General features: G+C 43.7%; 1 protein-coding gene across 1 annotated transcript in view; it reads right to left on the bottom strand.

The window, feature by feature from the left end:
* Positions 1-13,578, bottom strand: part of LOC119457864 (kinesin-like protein KIF13A) — a 112,641-nt gene that overhangs the window by 14,668 nt on the left and 84,395 nt on the right. Inside the window, 7 exon segments of the mRNA XM_049670501.1 lie at positions 913-1,132; positions 3,043-3,280; positions 4,131-4,315; positions 5,793-6,099; positions 6,181-6,197; positions 8,393-8,517; positions 10,550-10,618. Of these exon segments, the coding sequence (XP_049526458.1) occupies positions 913-1,132; positions 3,043-3,280; positions 4,131-4,315; positions 5,793-6,099; positions 6,181-6,197; positions 8,393-8,517; positions 10,550-10,618 (1,161 nt within the window).

Raw genomic sequence — 13,578 nt, 5'->3', positions numbered from 1 at the left:
TCAAGGACTTTACATGGCATTTTTCATATTCGGGCAGTTGTCAATCGGTAAACATTCTAGAAACTTCCAGTCATTGGTTACTTTAGAGCACAATGCAGTTAATTTTTACTGATCAAAAATGAGCTAGGCACAACCAGAAGCCACCAAAATCCATCACATCATGGCAAGCTGATACAGGAACTTCAAAGGGGGCATGGGGGGGTTGCCGCCCATATTTTGTTTTTGTATCTTTCTTGGTTTACCAAGAGTGCCTTTTTTTTTCGGTATAGAAGTGGGGTAATTCACTAATATGGCTCAAACAACTGTCCTTTTAGCATCACAAAGTATTGTGCATAATGGCAATAAAAGCACATTATGCATACTCTGCAATGCGTAGAAACTCCTCGCTGGCAGTCAGTTTCAGCTACTTGAAATCCTAATGTTAGATTATCACTTAAAAACCTGCAACGTAAGGATGCACAATGAGCAAACTTCGTTCATCCCAGTTTGCATACCAAAATCTGCAGAAGCATAAAATAAGTACCTTTATGCATTTCGCTGATGCTTACACTTTTTTACTTACCCTGTTAAGATGGTGTCGGTACGGCATCACTTTTGAAACATCCTCCATTACAGCACCTCTTTTGCACACTCTATAGTCTTATTTGTTTCTTAATTTCATTCACTGATCAATGGAATTAGTGTACAAGCTTATAATAGAGAGGGCATGTGAGATTATATAGACCATAAAGAGATTTTCAAATGTGGGACTTCTGTCTAAAAATGCTCGAAAATGTGAAACGATGCTAGACACGACTGTGCATAGACTACACAAATATTCAAACTGAGATAACCTTCAAAAAAAGAAAAAAAAAAGAAGAAAAAAAAGGAGAAAAAGATGGAGGTGCAGAGGTCGGGAACTGCAGCACTTACCTAGAGCCTCATCGCTGGCCGTACTGGCGGAGAGGTTCTCATCGGACGAGGACGATGAGGCGGGGCCAATGCCGTCGGCCGGAGAGCTGGAGCGTGGCAGGTTGAGTTCAGGCACTGAACTGGACATGTCTATACTGGCTGGAGTGCTGGCTGCCGGATAGGACTGCCTGTGCTCAGGCTGAACCGAAGAAGGTTGTGGCCTTCGCTGCACTAGTTGGGTCTGCAACAACATGCGGTGTTTACTGTTACATCAGCACTGCTTGCTCCTAAACGGACACTAAAGAGAAGTACTAAGTTAGTTTAGACTGATAGAGTATTCTTTCAAAACTGTATCAAGGTTAATTTTGCGGAAGTAAGTTCATTATTCAAAGAAAAAGTAAAGGTCGTTCCATGTATTGAATTTCGTGCTGACACGCCAGCTCTGGAACATCCATGCGATGTCACGGATTTCAAAGTATCTTTTCGTATTTAGGCCCTTGCAACTCGGTAAGAGTTCATGAAACATGCCAAGTTCACAAGCACTTGTTGCTGGGCAAGTTGGCACGTTTTAACTTCAGCTTGAAGGGCACAAACACATGCATATGCAGCGTACACAAAAAAGGTGGAAGCCAAAGTGCTTCGTTTGGCTTTAACTTTTCTTGTGTACGCTGAATGTGCATGTGTTTGCACCACAGATGCTGGTGTTATGCTAAGTTCCATCTTTCGCTCTTTTAGAGTACAATGCAGTTAATCTTAACCGATGAAGAGATAACCAAACCTGAGCAGACGCCATTAAAATTCATGAAATCCTGGCAAACTAGTGCGGGAACAACCCTGGAAACTAGTGGCATTGACAACCCTCCATTGTTTCTGCACCTTTACAGCTTAACAAGCCTGTTCTAATGGTAAGAGTGGCTTATTTGGTATTGCAAAAGGGTAATTTACAGCCTTGTTACACGGGTGGTCTTAACATTAACTGCGGTTATTGCTAAACGTGGTTAGCACAGTTACACAGCAGGTGAAACGGCAGTTAGGCCGCTAACCGCGGTTGACTGTAAACCAAGCTTGGCAAGCTTGGTTTAGAGTTTAGAGTAACTGACGTTTCCCAAACCGTCAAGATGGCGGACGGTACGTCAACAGAGCGCAGGGTGTGGTCTTCGCAGGTCATTTCAAACCATGTGAACTGGTTTGAACTGGTATTGCTAAACGTGGTTAGCACAGTTACACAGCAGGTGAAACGGCTGTTAGGCCGCTAACCGCGGTTGACTGTAATGAATCTCGACATTATGAGCGAGTGGTACCGGTAACTACCAACACCATTTATGTGCCTGACACAGTTCCGAAAACCTGCATGACGAATTACGTGCACGAAAACTTGCCGTGATTAGATGCTGATGTGTCTCCCCTAGTGTTCTGTGAAGAAGCACCAGCCGCGTTCATCGCTTCGATAGCAAAGGCGCGAAATACCTGACGAGTTGTCAGGTGTGCTGTGTCTACGTGCAGTATTGTCTTGCTGTTTACGCAGTGTACTGGAATTCCACTGGAAACTCAAACTAGTTGCGTGCCTTATTCATCGCCACTGTGAACCATGAATATGAATGCCTAACTCCGGCAAATTGTAGTTGGGGTGAACCTTGGTTAAGTGAGTAACCGCCGTTAAGTTTAACCGTGGTCAAAGGCGCATGTGTAACACGGGTATTACAAATACAGCTCAAATAATTTTTTTCTTCTCTTTGGTGTCCCATTAAAAGGGCACTCCAACACTTTTTGAACATGGTGAGAAAGCGTTCGCGATCTGTAGGCAATGCTGGCATGAACATGCGAGCCAAATATTGTTCTGCTGCATGCAGCAGGTAGCCCACAATCACGCATAAAAGACTGCTCTCTCTACTACGGAATTTGAGAGCCCTCCCCCCTCTCTTTTGCCAGTGTCAATGACACCATAACCAGTGCGATTGCCCAGGAATGCCAACCATTGGGTCCACATGTTCAAGATCATGATCGTGATCACCGAGTGAAAGCTCGCACACACATGCGCACTCTTCAAGTTTTGTAGAAAATGGGGAAATGGAGGCTGCTAATCCTAAATGCATTCAATGTTTGCCAATTAGCGTCCCCTTAAAGAGCATGATACATGGCACAGAGCCTCACCAGGCCAATCACAGAAGCGTCTTCTGGCGAACTCTGCACTTCAGAGGTGGCGGCGGGTGGCAGGTTTTTATTTTCTTGAACTGTAGGTGCGGCAGGCAACTTGTCCTCTGAGATTGTACTTTTAGCGCTTTTTACGTGGCAACTCTTTTCCTCGATGTTGTCTAGGTGATTCTGCTTCGGTTCTTGGTCTCTGGCTCTATCTGCAGCGCCGTCCGACTTCTCCTGTGGCTTGTCACAGCTGGTGGTAACAAACAAGAATGAACAAACAACATTTAATGACGCACGAACATCAAGCTTTTTTAAAACGTGCTGCTCTTTACGATGCTGCATGTGCATCACTCATCATGAATAATTTTGAAGGGCCTGGCTACGCAGAACGAGTGCACCTACCTACGGCAAACAATAAACAGGCATTGCAAAAGGACTACTCGGTGGGTGAATTGCTGTGGATTCACAGCTGCGAAAGGTGTACTGTTCAATGCTGAAGATGACCTGAGCCAGCCAAGTCTAAGAATAGCCTTCTACCAGAACTAACATGTTAGGCATAAACATGAAGGTTAATGAAGAAGCTTGAGAAGATGCCAAGGACTGCACAACAAGCAAGAGAACGAAAAATGACAGAAAACGTAAAGAGACAGAAAGACAGCAGTGTCGATTAGAGAATAAACAGGGGTAGCCAATATTCTAGTCGAAATTAAGAAGTAAAAGTGGAGCTGGGCCGGCTATGTAATGTGTAGGTCAGATAACCGGTGGTCTATTAGAGTTGCAGCTTGCCGAGGGAAGGGAAACATATTGGAGGACAACTGAATTATGTGGTGTAATGAAGTTAGGAAAAACGCCGTTCTTTCCTTTCTTTTTTCACCAAAATTGGGCTGAAAATCGCCTGCACAGTGCAATCGGAGACAATACCAAAACTGCCTTTGCTGCATTCGCATGTTTTACCGCATAACAGGGATGTATTGTGGCAAAGCTGACTTTAGGAAACCGGCCGCTGTTGCACAACACATGTTAGGCCCTTGCCCATCATTTCTTGCTAAAAAATCGAATCCGATGATTGTGCAAAGATTATGGAAAAGCCACACAGCTACCTTATGTTGGACTGGCTGTCAGCAGGTGCCGCGGGCCTTGGATCCACGAGGTCAGGGGTGCCGGCGTCTTCGTTTCCCCCGACACTCCGCAGTGACCCAGAGTCCTCGCTAGAAAGTGGTGTCGAGGACAAGGCTTGTGACCCATAACCACTGGACACCATGCTCGGAGGAGTGGCCATCTTGCCCTGAAACCGAGTAACCGCATGCAGGTATTAGACGCACACACGTCCAGATAATTGAGAATGTGATTGCAAAGTCATAATCGATTCACAATGCACTAGCTAAAGTTTCACAGTTTCAGAAAGTGCTCATTTCAAAAGAGAAAAAAAAGCGCGCACACACACACACACACACACACACACACACACACACACACACACACAGCACACGCATGCACGTGCACACACAGTAAAGTAAACAATGGCTGTTACGAACTGCACAGAGAATGCTGCATAGAAAGGAAGCATTTTCTATGCAATACATTCAATGTATTAGTCATAGCATCGTCCTAGGAGCTGTAGGTACAGCTAGTAATAGAGTGCATAATAATAATAGGCAGTGCGAGCTTTGAATGTGAGTTAACAAAAATCCTATTCACTCATTATGAGTTGGGTTTTGAGCAATATAAAATACATCAGTATTGTCCGCTTCAGATGCTCGATCAAGTGCAGTTTACATAATTGTAAAAGATATCTTTATACTGTGCACTTACAGAGACAGAAATGTGATGGCTGAATGCTTGCAAAATAAGAGAGACCTACGCTTTGAAAAATCACTAAAGTTGGATGTTTTCTTTTAAATGCAACAAATCGGGAACCTCGGTTTCCCTCCTTCTCGTTCATTGCATATCGAGGGTCTCGACTCTGGCAACTCTGACACCATCGTGTAGTGTACAAGGGCTTATTGGCTAGTTGCCTGCTCCTAAAGGTCACATATGTGACGCCTGTGGTTAGAAGGATGTGCAACATCCACCACCATGGCCATGAGTGGAGTTCACAAACACTCCCAGGGTCAAATCTTGTTGTACACATACACAAATATCCAAGAAAGCGGAGGGGAGGACGGCTGCAGCGGTGGCTTAATTGGTAAAGCAGCACAGCGTAATGCGGACGGAAAATGCGGGCTCGGCTCCCATCTGCAGCAAGTAATCTTTTCGTCCACTTTCATTTCCTTTTTCCTTATTATTTCTTCATTTCAATTAAATACCACAGTTAGTTTCCTCTATGTTTTCCTTGGCTCTATTGTCTGTTGGCTTCACACGGCATCAGAACAGAGAGCTAGGTGAGTTGGTGTGGTTCCATCACACCAACTTGCCCATCTATATCTGTTTTTTGTGCCTGCATAAAACGTGACCGCAACGCCACCACATCGTTGTGAAATTACACTGTTGCTGCTGGCCTATCACAATGCTCCTGATATTGTGCCCGTGATTTGTTGTTTCTTTGCTCGTCTGCGTCCTTTTCGCGGTGTGTTTTGTTAAGATGGTTTCATATGGTTGTGATTAACAGAAATCGGGTGCCTCGGTTTTTCCTCCTTCTCGTAAATTTCCATCAAAACAGTTAAGTAGTGGCTGAACGAGAGCATTCGCACGTTTTACTCGTGCTAAAATAAGAAGCACCTGAGACACAGCTTCCCTTTAAACAAGCTGAACCTGTCCCTTACCACAAGGTCGGCGATGCCGTCGCTTGTGATGGAGTGAGTCATGGCGGCGACTGGTTTCGGCTGCCGATCGTCGCTGCCTTCGGACTTCACCTCCTCGTCTTTGCCGGCTGCCCAGTAGGACTTGAACTCCGTGAACTCCTCCCCTTGGTCCTTGTCCTTGGACTCCGGCACCTGACCGCTCTCTTCTTCCGCTGCTTTCTCGGCCACATCCAGCAAAGGTGACGTCGCTTGCTCTTTCTTGACTTCCGAGGCGGTGGCATCTGCTGCTGCCTCCACGTCAGTCCTGCCAAGTGCCGTCGCCGTTGGCCTCTCCTCGTCTTCAACTGCAACAGAAAAAGCTCTAGCTGCTGCCTCCACGTCAGTCCTGCCAAGTGCCGTCGCCGTTGGCCTCTCCTCGTCTTCAGACTACGCAACAGAGAAGTGAACTCTTTCAAGTCCCAAAATTTTGAAAACAAGCTTTCTATAGCTGGCTAAGACTCTTTCATGCACATGAATTCCATTTTTATGAGGAGAGTGAAGGAGTAAAGCTGACATAGTTTCGGGCTTGTTTTAACAGGTTTTATGCAGTGCAGACGACACACAGAAAAGGAGAAAAAACAAACAACATATCAGCTCTTCCCTTTCCTCACCTGTGTATTGTCGACACTGAAGAATAACAGTTACGACAAACTCAATACTGGCTAGCTAATCTAGCAATGTTTGTAATGCACGCCTCAGCCAAAGTTTTTTCATTCAGTACTGAACTAATCCTGTAGACTGAAGTGAGATTGGTACTGGTGCTTGGCTATGCCTGCAGATAAGTGGTATGCTTACAAACAGGCACAGTGCAGGGAAAAAGAGCAGACGGCAATATTAATGCTGTTCTTTTACTGTAATCTTCAATGCATTGAACAACAGCGTTTGGCAAGTACGTTTTGAAAAAAACTTGCACGTGGTATTGATCTTATCTTCCGAGACAATTAATTCCAGTAGAGCTTGTCTATATGGTATGGTGTGATACACTTTATTGAGGTCCTGAAGATCAACCCTTAGGATGACGCAGGCGGCTCCCACGTCGGGACAGTAAGGTTTAACCTTACCGCCGTGTCGTGGGCCTTCTGGATGGCCTGTACTTGATCTAAAAGAACTCCACTCCGCCACCAGTCTCTTTCCTTGTCGCAGTCTGTGAAAGCCACAGGACATTGCCAAAGCATATGATCCAGAGTAATGATGCCATTACACTTCTCGCAATTGATTGGTACCTCTCTTTCTGGATATAGCTTGTTAATAAAGATTCGACTAGGATAAGTTGTTGTCTGTAACAATCTCAGAGTTATCGCTTGAGCTCTATTGAGCTTAGCATCTGGCACTGGGAATTCTGTTCATGTAGTAATGTTTCGTGACTTCATTATATGTAAGTAATCGGTTCCTGTTCTCCTCCTGCATATTATTGGGGTCCTGGTCACATAGTGCACGGATAGTAAAGTCCTCGTGCAGCTGCATTAGCCATCTCGTTCAAATTCCTGCAAGATGGATCAACAGACCCCATGTGTGCAGGAAACCAGCGGATTTCGATCCCTTGGCTGTCCATCTCACCGATCAGCTGGGCAGCCCTTTTGGTTACAAAGCCTTTGGTAAAATGCCTAATAACCATTTTAGAGTCACTGTAAATTCGCGTCCACTTATTATTCCTTAAAGCCAATGCTATCACTACTTGTTCCGTGACTGTCGCTTCTTTAGTCATGATTGTAATAGGATCCTGAGTGAGCTTGTGTTTTTTTTTGCCTGCACGGAATGTGACGGCGCCATCGCCACATCATCACGCCATCACACTTTTGCTGCTTGTCTATCGCAATGCTCCTGATATTGCGAACATTTTTGGCAGTCCGTATATTTTAATGCAAAAGCACTATACGCCCCATTATGTGAAAATCCAGCGGCGGCGGCGGTGTGACCGAGCGATGGTACCAAGAATGGCCAACGGTGCAAAGAGCAAATACATGAAAAAATGCTCAGATTGACGTCAAATTTCTCAGAGATGTTCCTGTAAGCAATCAATGGCTTTGAAATGAAAATTTCATACATTTTGGTCTGTGTGGGAATCGAGCCCAAGCCCGGGATGCAAGACCAGCACACTTCCCTGATTCCACAGCGGCTCCACAGTTCTGGCTGACTAAAGGTGTGCCTAGCGCATCCATGACTGCCCACGTCACATCATCAGATTTCACCAAATGGACTATAATGCTTTTGCATTTCCACATGCAAGCAGTCTGAAGTGTCCTTGTCGAATTTTTTAAAACTGTAGCATCGCTCTACTGTGTCACCAACAATTATTGTTTCAAATATGAGCCCTATGTTCAATTGAATTAACTTTGTTCACCTTTTTCTTCATACAAAAAAAGTAAAAAAAAAAGAGCAAAAAAAAAAGTACTGATATAATGAGTAGCTAGAAGGGGTGCCCCCTCCACAACATCACGGCAACGGGCAGTTCGGCAAAGCAATAGCGAGAAAATGCACAACAGAGAAGGGTTTCTTAAAGGATCGAAAATTTCCCGAACACAGATACGACTGCCCAAAAATAAGCTCAGTAACCGCACTTTCCCCGTCGCGACGACTCTCACCTGCTCATCGTCGTCTTCCAGCAACAAGGGCTGCGCCTCTCGATGCTGAGTCTGCTCCTCAATGACCGTACGCATGGGCTTCACAAACTTGGTTGGCTGCGGGCTCAGGACAGCCAAGGAGGAGGCTGAAAATTCCACGGCACACGGGTTGCGGAAGTTTTAAATTGTTGCAGCCATGCTTCTTACTAAACTGCTACTACCGCTCTTGCAGTGGAAGCCACAAAGCCAGTTAACACGTCCACTGTGGCAGCACTTTTTGAAGTCCCGATTCCTAGGCAAGAGGACCCACCGGTGGGTCACTTCTCATATTCCTCCAGTGTGTTGTGACCCACTGGTGGGTCACCAGGGAGTTGTGCTCCTTTGAAACTTCCTCAAGCTGCGGAGTGCAGAACGACGTGTCAGAAGAGACAAGAATTCATCCTCTCCTGGTGATTTCTAGCAGATTTTGCTAGCGCACGGCAGGAAAGCCCTGCGCAGTCACACTGGAGGAATAACTGCTGTGACCTACCTCTGACCCACGTCGCATAGACGGTGTGAAACAATGAGAAGTTGTACCTCGCTTCGTGCTGACTAGCCTCTTAATAAAGCTGCACATTGCTGGTTATGAAGAAAACAATTTAGCATTGTAGTAGTGCTAGTGGCTTCCACTGCAGTTTGGTACACACAGTGGCCTCCACTTATGATTTTATTTTAAAGAAGGGTGACAACCCGAACTATGCACGAGACATCAGGTGATTATGATAATAACCTTGAAAAGTACGCATTAATCTTCAGTCAGCAACACAAAAATATTTATCACATCTATAAATACAAGGTTAAATATCTACAGAAGCTTGGATCTCATTTGGAATTAGCAGACAGTCTACAGCTGGTCTCTCATCAGATGCAAAACTATTATTAACATTTCTTGCTTCCAGATTAGTAGTGCTACAATTAGTACGAAGATAAAACAGTTGCAAAAAGCTGCATGCAGCAATAGTCCAGAAACACAAGACTGCAGACGTCTTTTACAAGCCTGAGAAAATAATTTTCTTAATTCCTATACATATCTCTCAAAGTTCTTCTTTTTCTTGAAGTTTTAACATGAATTTCTTTAACAAATTCCATAATGCAGGGCCACAGTAAAACAAATTCAGACATGGATTACAACAAACTACTTGTTTCCTTAACATCTGATTTTAAGTGGAGGCCATGACAAATGTAACGCAATGCTAGACACTTTGCAGTCTATAAACCACATGCATTAACATATTAACAAGAATGAAGCACCAAGAAAAGTAAAGAAAAAAAGGACACACAAAAAGCAAAAGAAGCAGAAAACTCAACAGCAGATCCACTCTGTTTGGCGTGCACACTAAAACCAAGACGCTGGTGTGAAGACTATTACAGTCTTCGGGGAGACTTCTGGAAGGAAGACTTTGAGAAGACTCGAATTTATATTTTTTAACTCTAGTTCCTTTATTAGCTCCTACTGCATGAATTCTGATCACTCCAAATACAAAATTTTAATATTTCAGGAAACAGCTATATTCTGTTCTGAATGCCTATGCTAAATGGGCAGAAACCCTTTGGGAAGCTTCAGACCAGCGTCGCATGAAACCAAAGAGCATCAAATTTGTTCAGAATGCATTATCAAACTACAACGCTGGAGTGAAGACTATTAGAGCCTTCAGGAAGGCTAGCCTTCTGATGATTTCCTGTAAGACTTTACGAAGATTTAAACCGATAACTGTGAATCTCATCGCATACTGCATAAATCAAAATAACTTCAAACTTAAATAATTCAGCAAATACTGAGCAGACACGAATGTGTGTAGAAAGACTACGCTTAATGATGAAAAACCTTCAAGAAAACTTCAGACCAGCGTTGTACAAAAGCAAAGAGCATAAAAAGCAAAGTAAAAGACAGAATGACACAAAAACTCCAGTAAAGGGTAAACGAAAGCATGTGCTGCAGGTTTTCAGGCCACCGTGAAATAAAAAGAATCGACTCGTTCCCAGCCAAACCAAAACGGAAAATAAGGGGAGGCAGACGCTTCGAGCCAAGCAAAACAGAAGTGAGGAGAAACAGTAACCGAACGCTTAGGAATTTGGTGTCAGGCAGGCTTCGGTCGAATAAGGAAAAAGACGGAACCCAGTTTCGGTGGAGAGACGTACTTTTGGCACCCGCCGCCTGCCGCAAGCTCAAGTTTAGATTGAAGTTTAGGTTGAGGAATGTGGGTCGTGCTGTAATGGGAGCATGGTTGAAGGAGAGAAGAAAAACATTAATTTTTTTCATTGTCGAGACCTAGAACAGTTGACCTGCAAATGATGCTGCATTTCACTGACAACAGTGAGAAGCAGTTTTGAGGATTATCCTAAAATTATTCTGAGACAACTAGACTGTGAGTGACATTGTATTTGAGTCATAACAACAACAATAATAATAATTTGAAAAAGCTATATTATAGGCTGTTCTAAGACATCTTGCCTGCAAATTATATTGCATTTTGCTCATTTAATAATAAATAAATGGAATTACAAGGACAGTTCTAGGACACCAAGACAGCCAGCGGCATTGTGTTATAATAGTAGAAAGCAATTCTAGAATATCCTAATTATATGTAGCTTAGCTTGCAAGTAATATTGTGCTTCACTCATAACAGTAAAACAATGCAATTCGAAGGACTGCTCTAGAGACCTATCTTGTAAGAGATATTGCATCATAATAGAAAAAAGCAATTCTAAAGATTCTAAAGATTCCTCTACGACATCTAGACTGCAAGTGATATTGCGTTTCACTGAAATCAGTAAGAAAATCAATTCTAAAGATTGCTCAAACACAGCTTCCTCGAAGACTCAAACAAGCTTTTAAACATCTTTTTTTTTTTTTTTTTTGCTACACATGCCATGCATCAAATTTTTCAATCTTAAAAAAATTTTGAACAAGAGAATTAAGGATAGCCTTTTACCTTCAGGTTCTTCCAATTAAATCTATACTATAGATGGAAATTCTTTCAAGTGGCAGAAATTCTCTCAAGTGGCAACTGCTGAAGTGATTTGAATAAAATTTGTTGAATTTAAAAGAAAAACTTAAGTTCTAGCGATTGTTGGGAGCAGATATTTTATTTAGGCCTTGCAATTTTTCTAATTAAAAGTTGCCATGAATAAAAATTGAAAAAAGAATATTATGCATAAAGTTCATAACATAACTCCACAATGAAATGAGATATCACAGTTCTATAAATTGTGCCTATATTGATCACTGGAATTTCACGTTTACTCCTAAATGCAGCACATATCATCTGATTCGGTTATAAATTGGCCAAATGAGAATGTCGCTACATTTACCATGTGTTTAAATTGGAGGTGACAAATTTAAAACTGAAGCCCACCGTTTCCTTGCTTGTTATCACATATGGGTCTGCAATAGCCTTTGCCCACCTACAGCCTTTTTCAAATGTCTTGACTAAATATCTTGACTTCAAGCTTGACTAAGTGGCACGTACGGCAGAACTCCTGCAGCAAATAGCTGTTAAGGGTTCATTGCATGGTTCTTTCTCTTCCCTGTACACGGATAACCAATACAGCAATTTCTTTGGGATCGACCCAGAGCGCTACCCACGGGAGGGTTCAGCATGAGAAGATAATAGGTTACAGGTTTATTCTGACAGGCAGATTCTCCTTCAAATTTTTTGTGCTCTAAGGGTGCTTACAGGTAATAAAGCAATATACCGAGAAAGTCATGTGACCATGTAAATGGGCAATGATGGTTTTATATTATAGCATGCTAGAGCATCGAGCCTATAGCTCTTCGAATGTGATCTCGCAGGCTCCACCAGATTGCAGCTGATATTATGCAGCTTAGCCTCGATGCACGACATGAGCTGCGAGAGATGCTGTAGTGCAGGGGCTCCAGATTATTTTCAACTAGAGTTGAACTCGTTTAAAATGAACTTGACCATTCTGCGAAAATTGGTCATTGTATCAGTAGTTCAGTACATGTGAACTTGCCCTTCAAAACACGAAAAAATTAACAGCACTAAAGCTGGCGTCGGCAGTTGTGATTAAACACCACTTTGGTCCAAAAATCGAATTTCCGGTAGCTTAATTTTTGTTCCCAACACTTCCCGCATCTAGCTGCAAGTTTCCTTTAAAAACGTCCCCGAATGAACGAAATGCGGTGTTGTAGCTCTTTCAAAACGGTACCCGGCCGGTTCCGATCACCTGCCATTTCGAAAATACGAGCGCAGTCGCCGCCATCTTCTCTTTTGAGCGCTTGTGATATATTTTCCTATCAGTGGGACACTAGCTGATTCTGCATAAAATAGTGAAGCCTTTAGTCGGCTGGAAGCAGAAACTATAGTGGAATGCCGTCACTTTGCAAAGGGTTTGCCATTACGGCTGCAGCATCCATGACACGTGTGCTGAGAGCTGCGAAGTTACATTTTCTATGTCACTTTGCCCAAAGAAAGTATGAAGTTTGAAAGGTAGAACGCCATGGCAAACAGCTATCAGCAACGACGTAAATGAAGCATGGACAAACCGTGAACTCCCCATAATGGCATGGTAACCACCGACTCTTTGCAATTTCGCGTGGCAGCGGCGCCGCATTCACGCCGACTTGGGGGCGTGTAAATATTGACATCAATGATTAGATAGCAACGCTTCAGCGGTCGTTAGTTCAATTTTGCCCAAAAAGGCATAGTGCACACCGTGTAGCATGGAGAACTGTGCAAAAATGACAGTACTGTCGTCATGGTCTCTAAGATGGCGCGCGGTGCCGCATGCAGAACTGCACAAGGAGTGCGAATGCCATGGCCTTCAAGATAACACTGGTGCATGAGCCAGTGCTATCTTGGAGGCTACCGCCGCCATACGCTGCACTGCCTTGCCCTGAAGCATGCTCGCAACATGCCTTGAAAGCATGGTTATCTTAGTACGGTTGGAAGCGAGCAATTTTCCTCATGGTTTCTGAAATCCGCGCGGAACTCGCTCATCTCGATGATCGTATCTTCATCGCAGTTGGACTGGAGTGGGAGTGCGCAGCCGTGGGGCCATACTTTGGAACTTTGCGTGCGCCCTCCCTTTACTATGACCGGGCTAGAAGTATTAGTTGTAACAGTACAGCGCTTTTGAAAATGTTCGTTACATGTGCACGCAGTTTCGATCGGCAGGGTCGGAAAATCGTAAATGCAGTGGAATGT

Source organism: Dermacentor silvarum, chromosome 7, assembly GCF_013339745.2.
Source record: "Dermacentor silvarum isolate Dsil-2018 chromosome 7, BIME_Dsil_1.4, whole genome shotgun sequence".
Classification (NCBI taxonomy): domain Eukaryota; kingdom Metazoa; phylum Arthropoda; class Arachnida; order Ixodida; family Ixodidae; genus Dermacentor; species Dermacentor silvarum.
The sequence above is the reverse complement of the archived record's forward strand: the minus strand, read 5'-3'. Positions and strand labels throughout refer to the sequence as shown.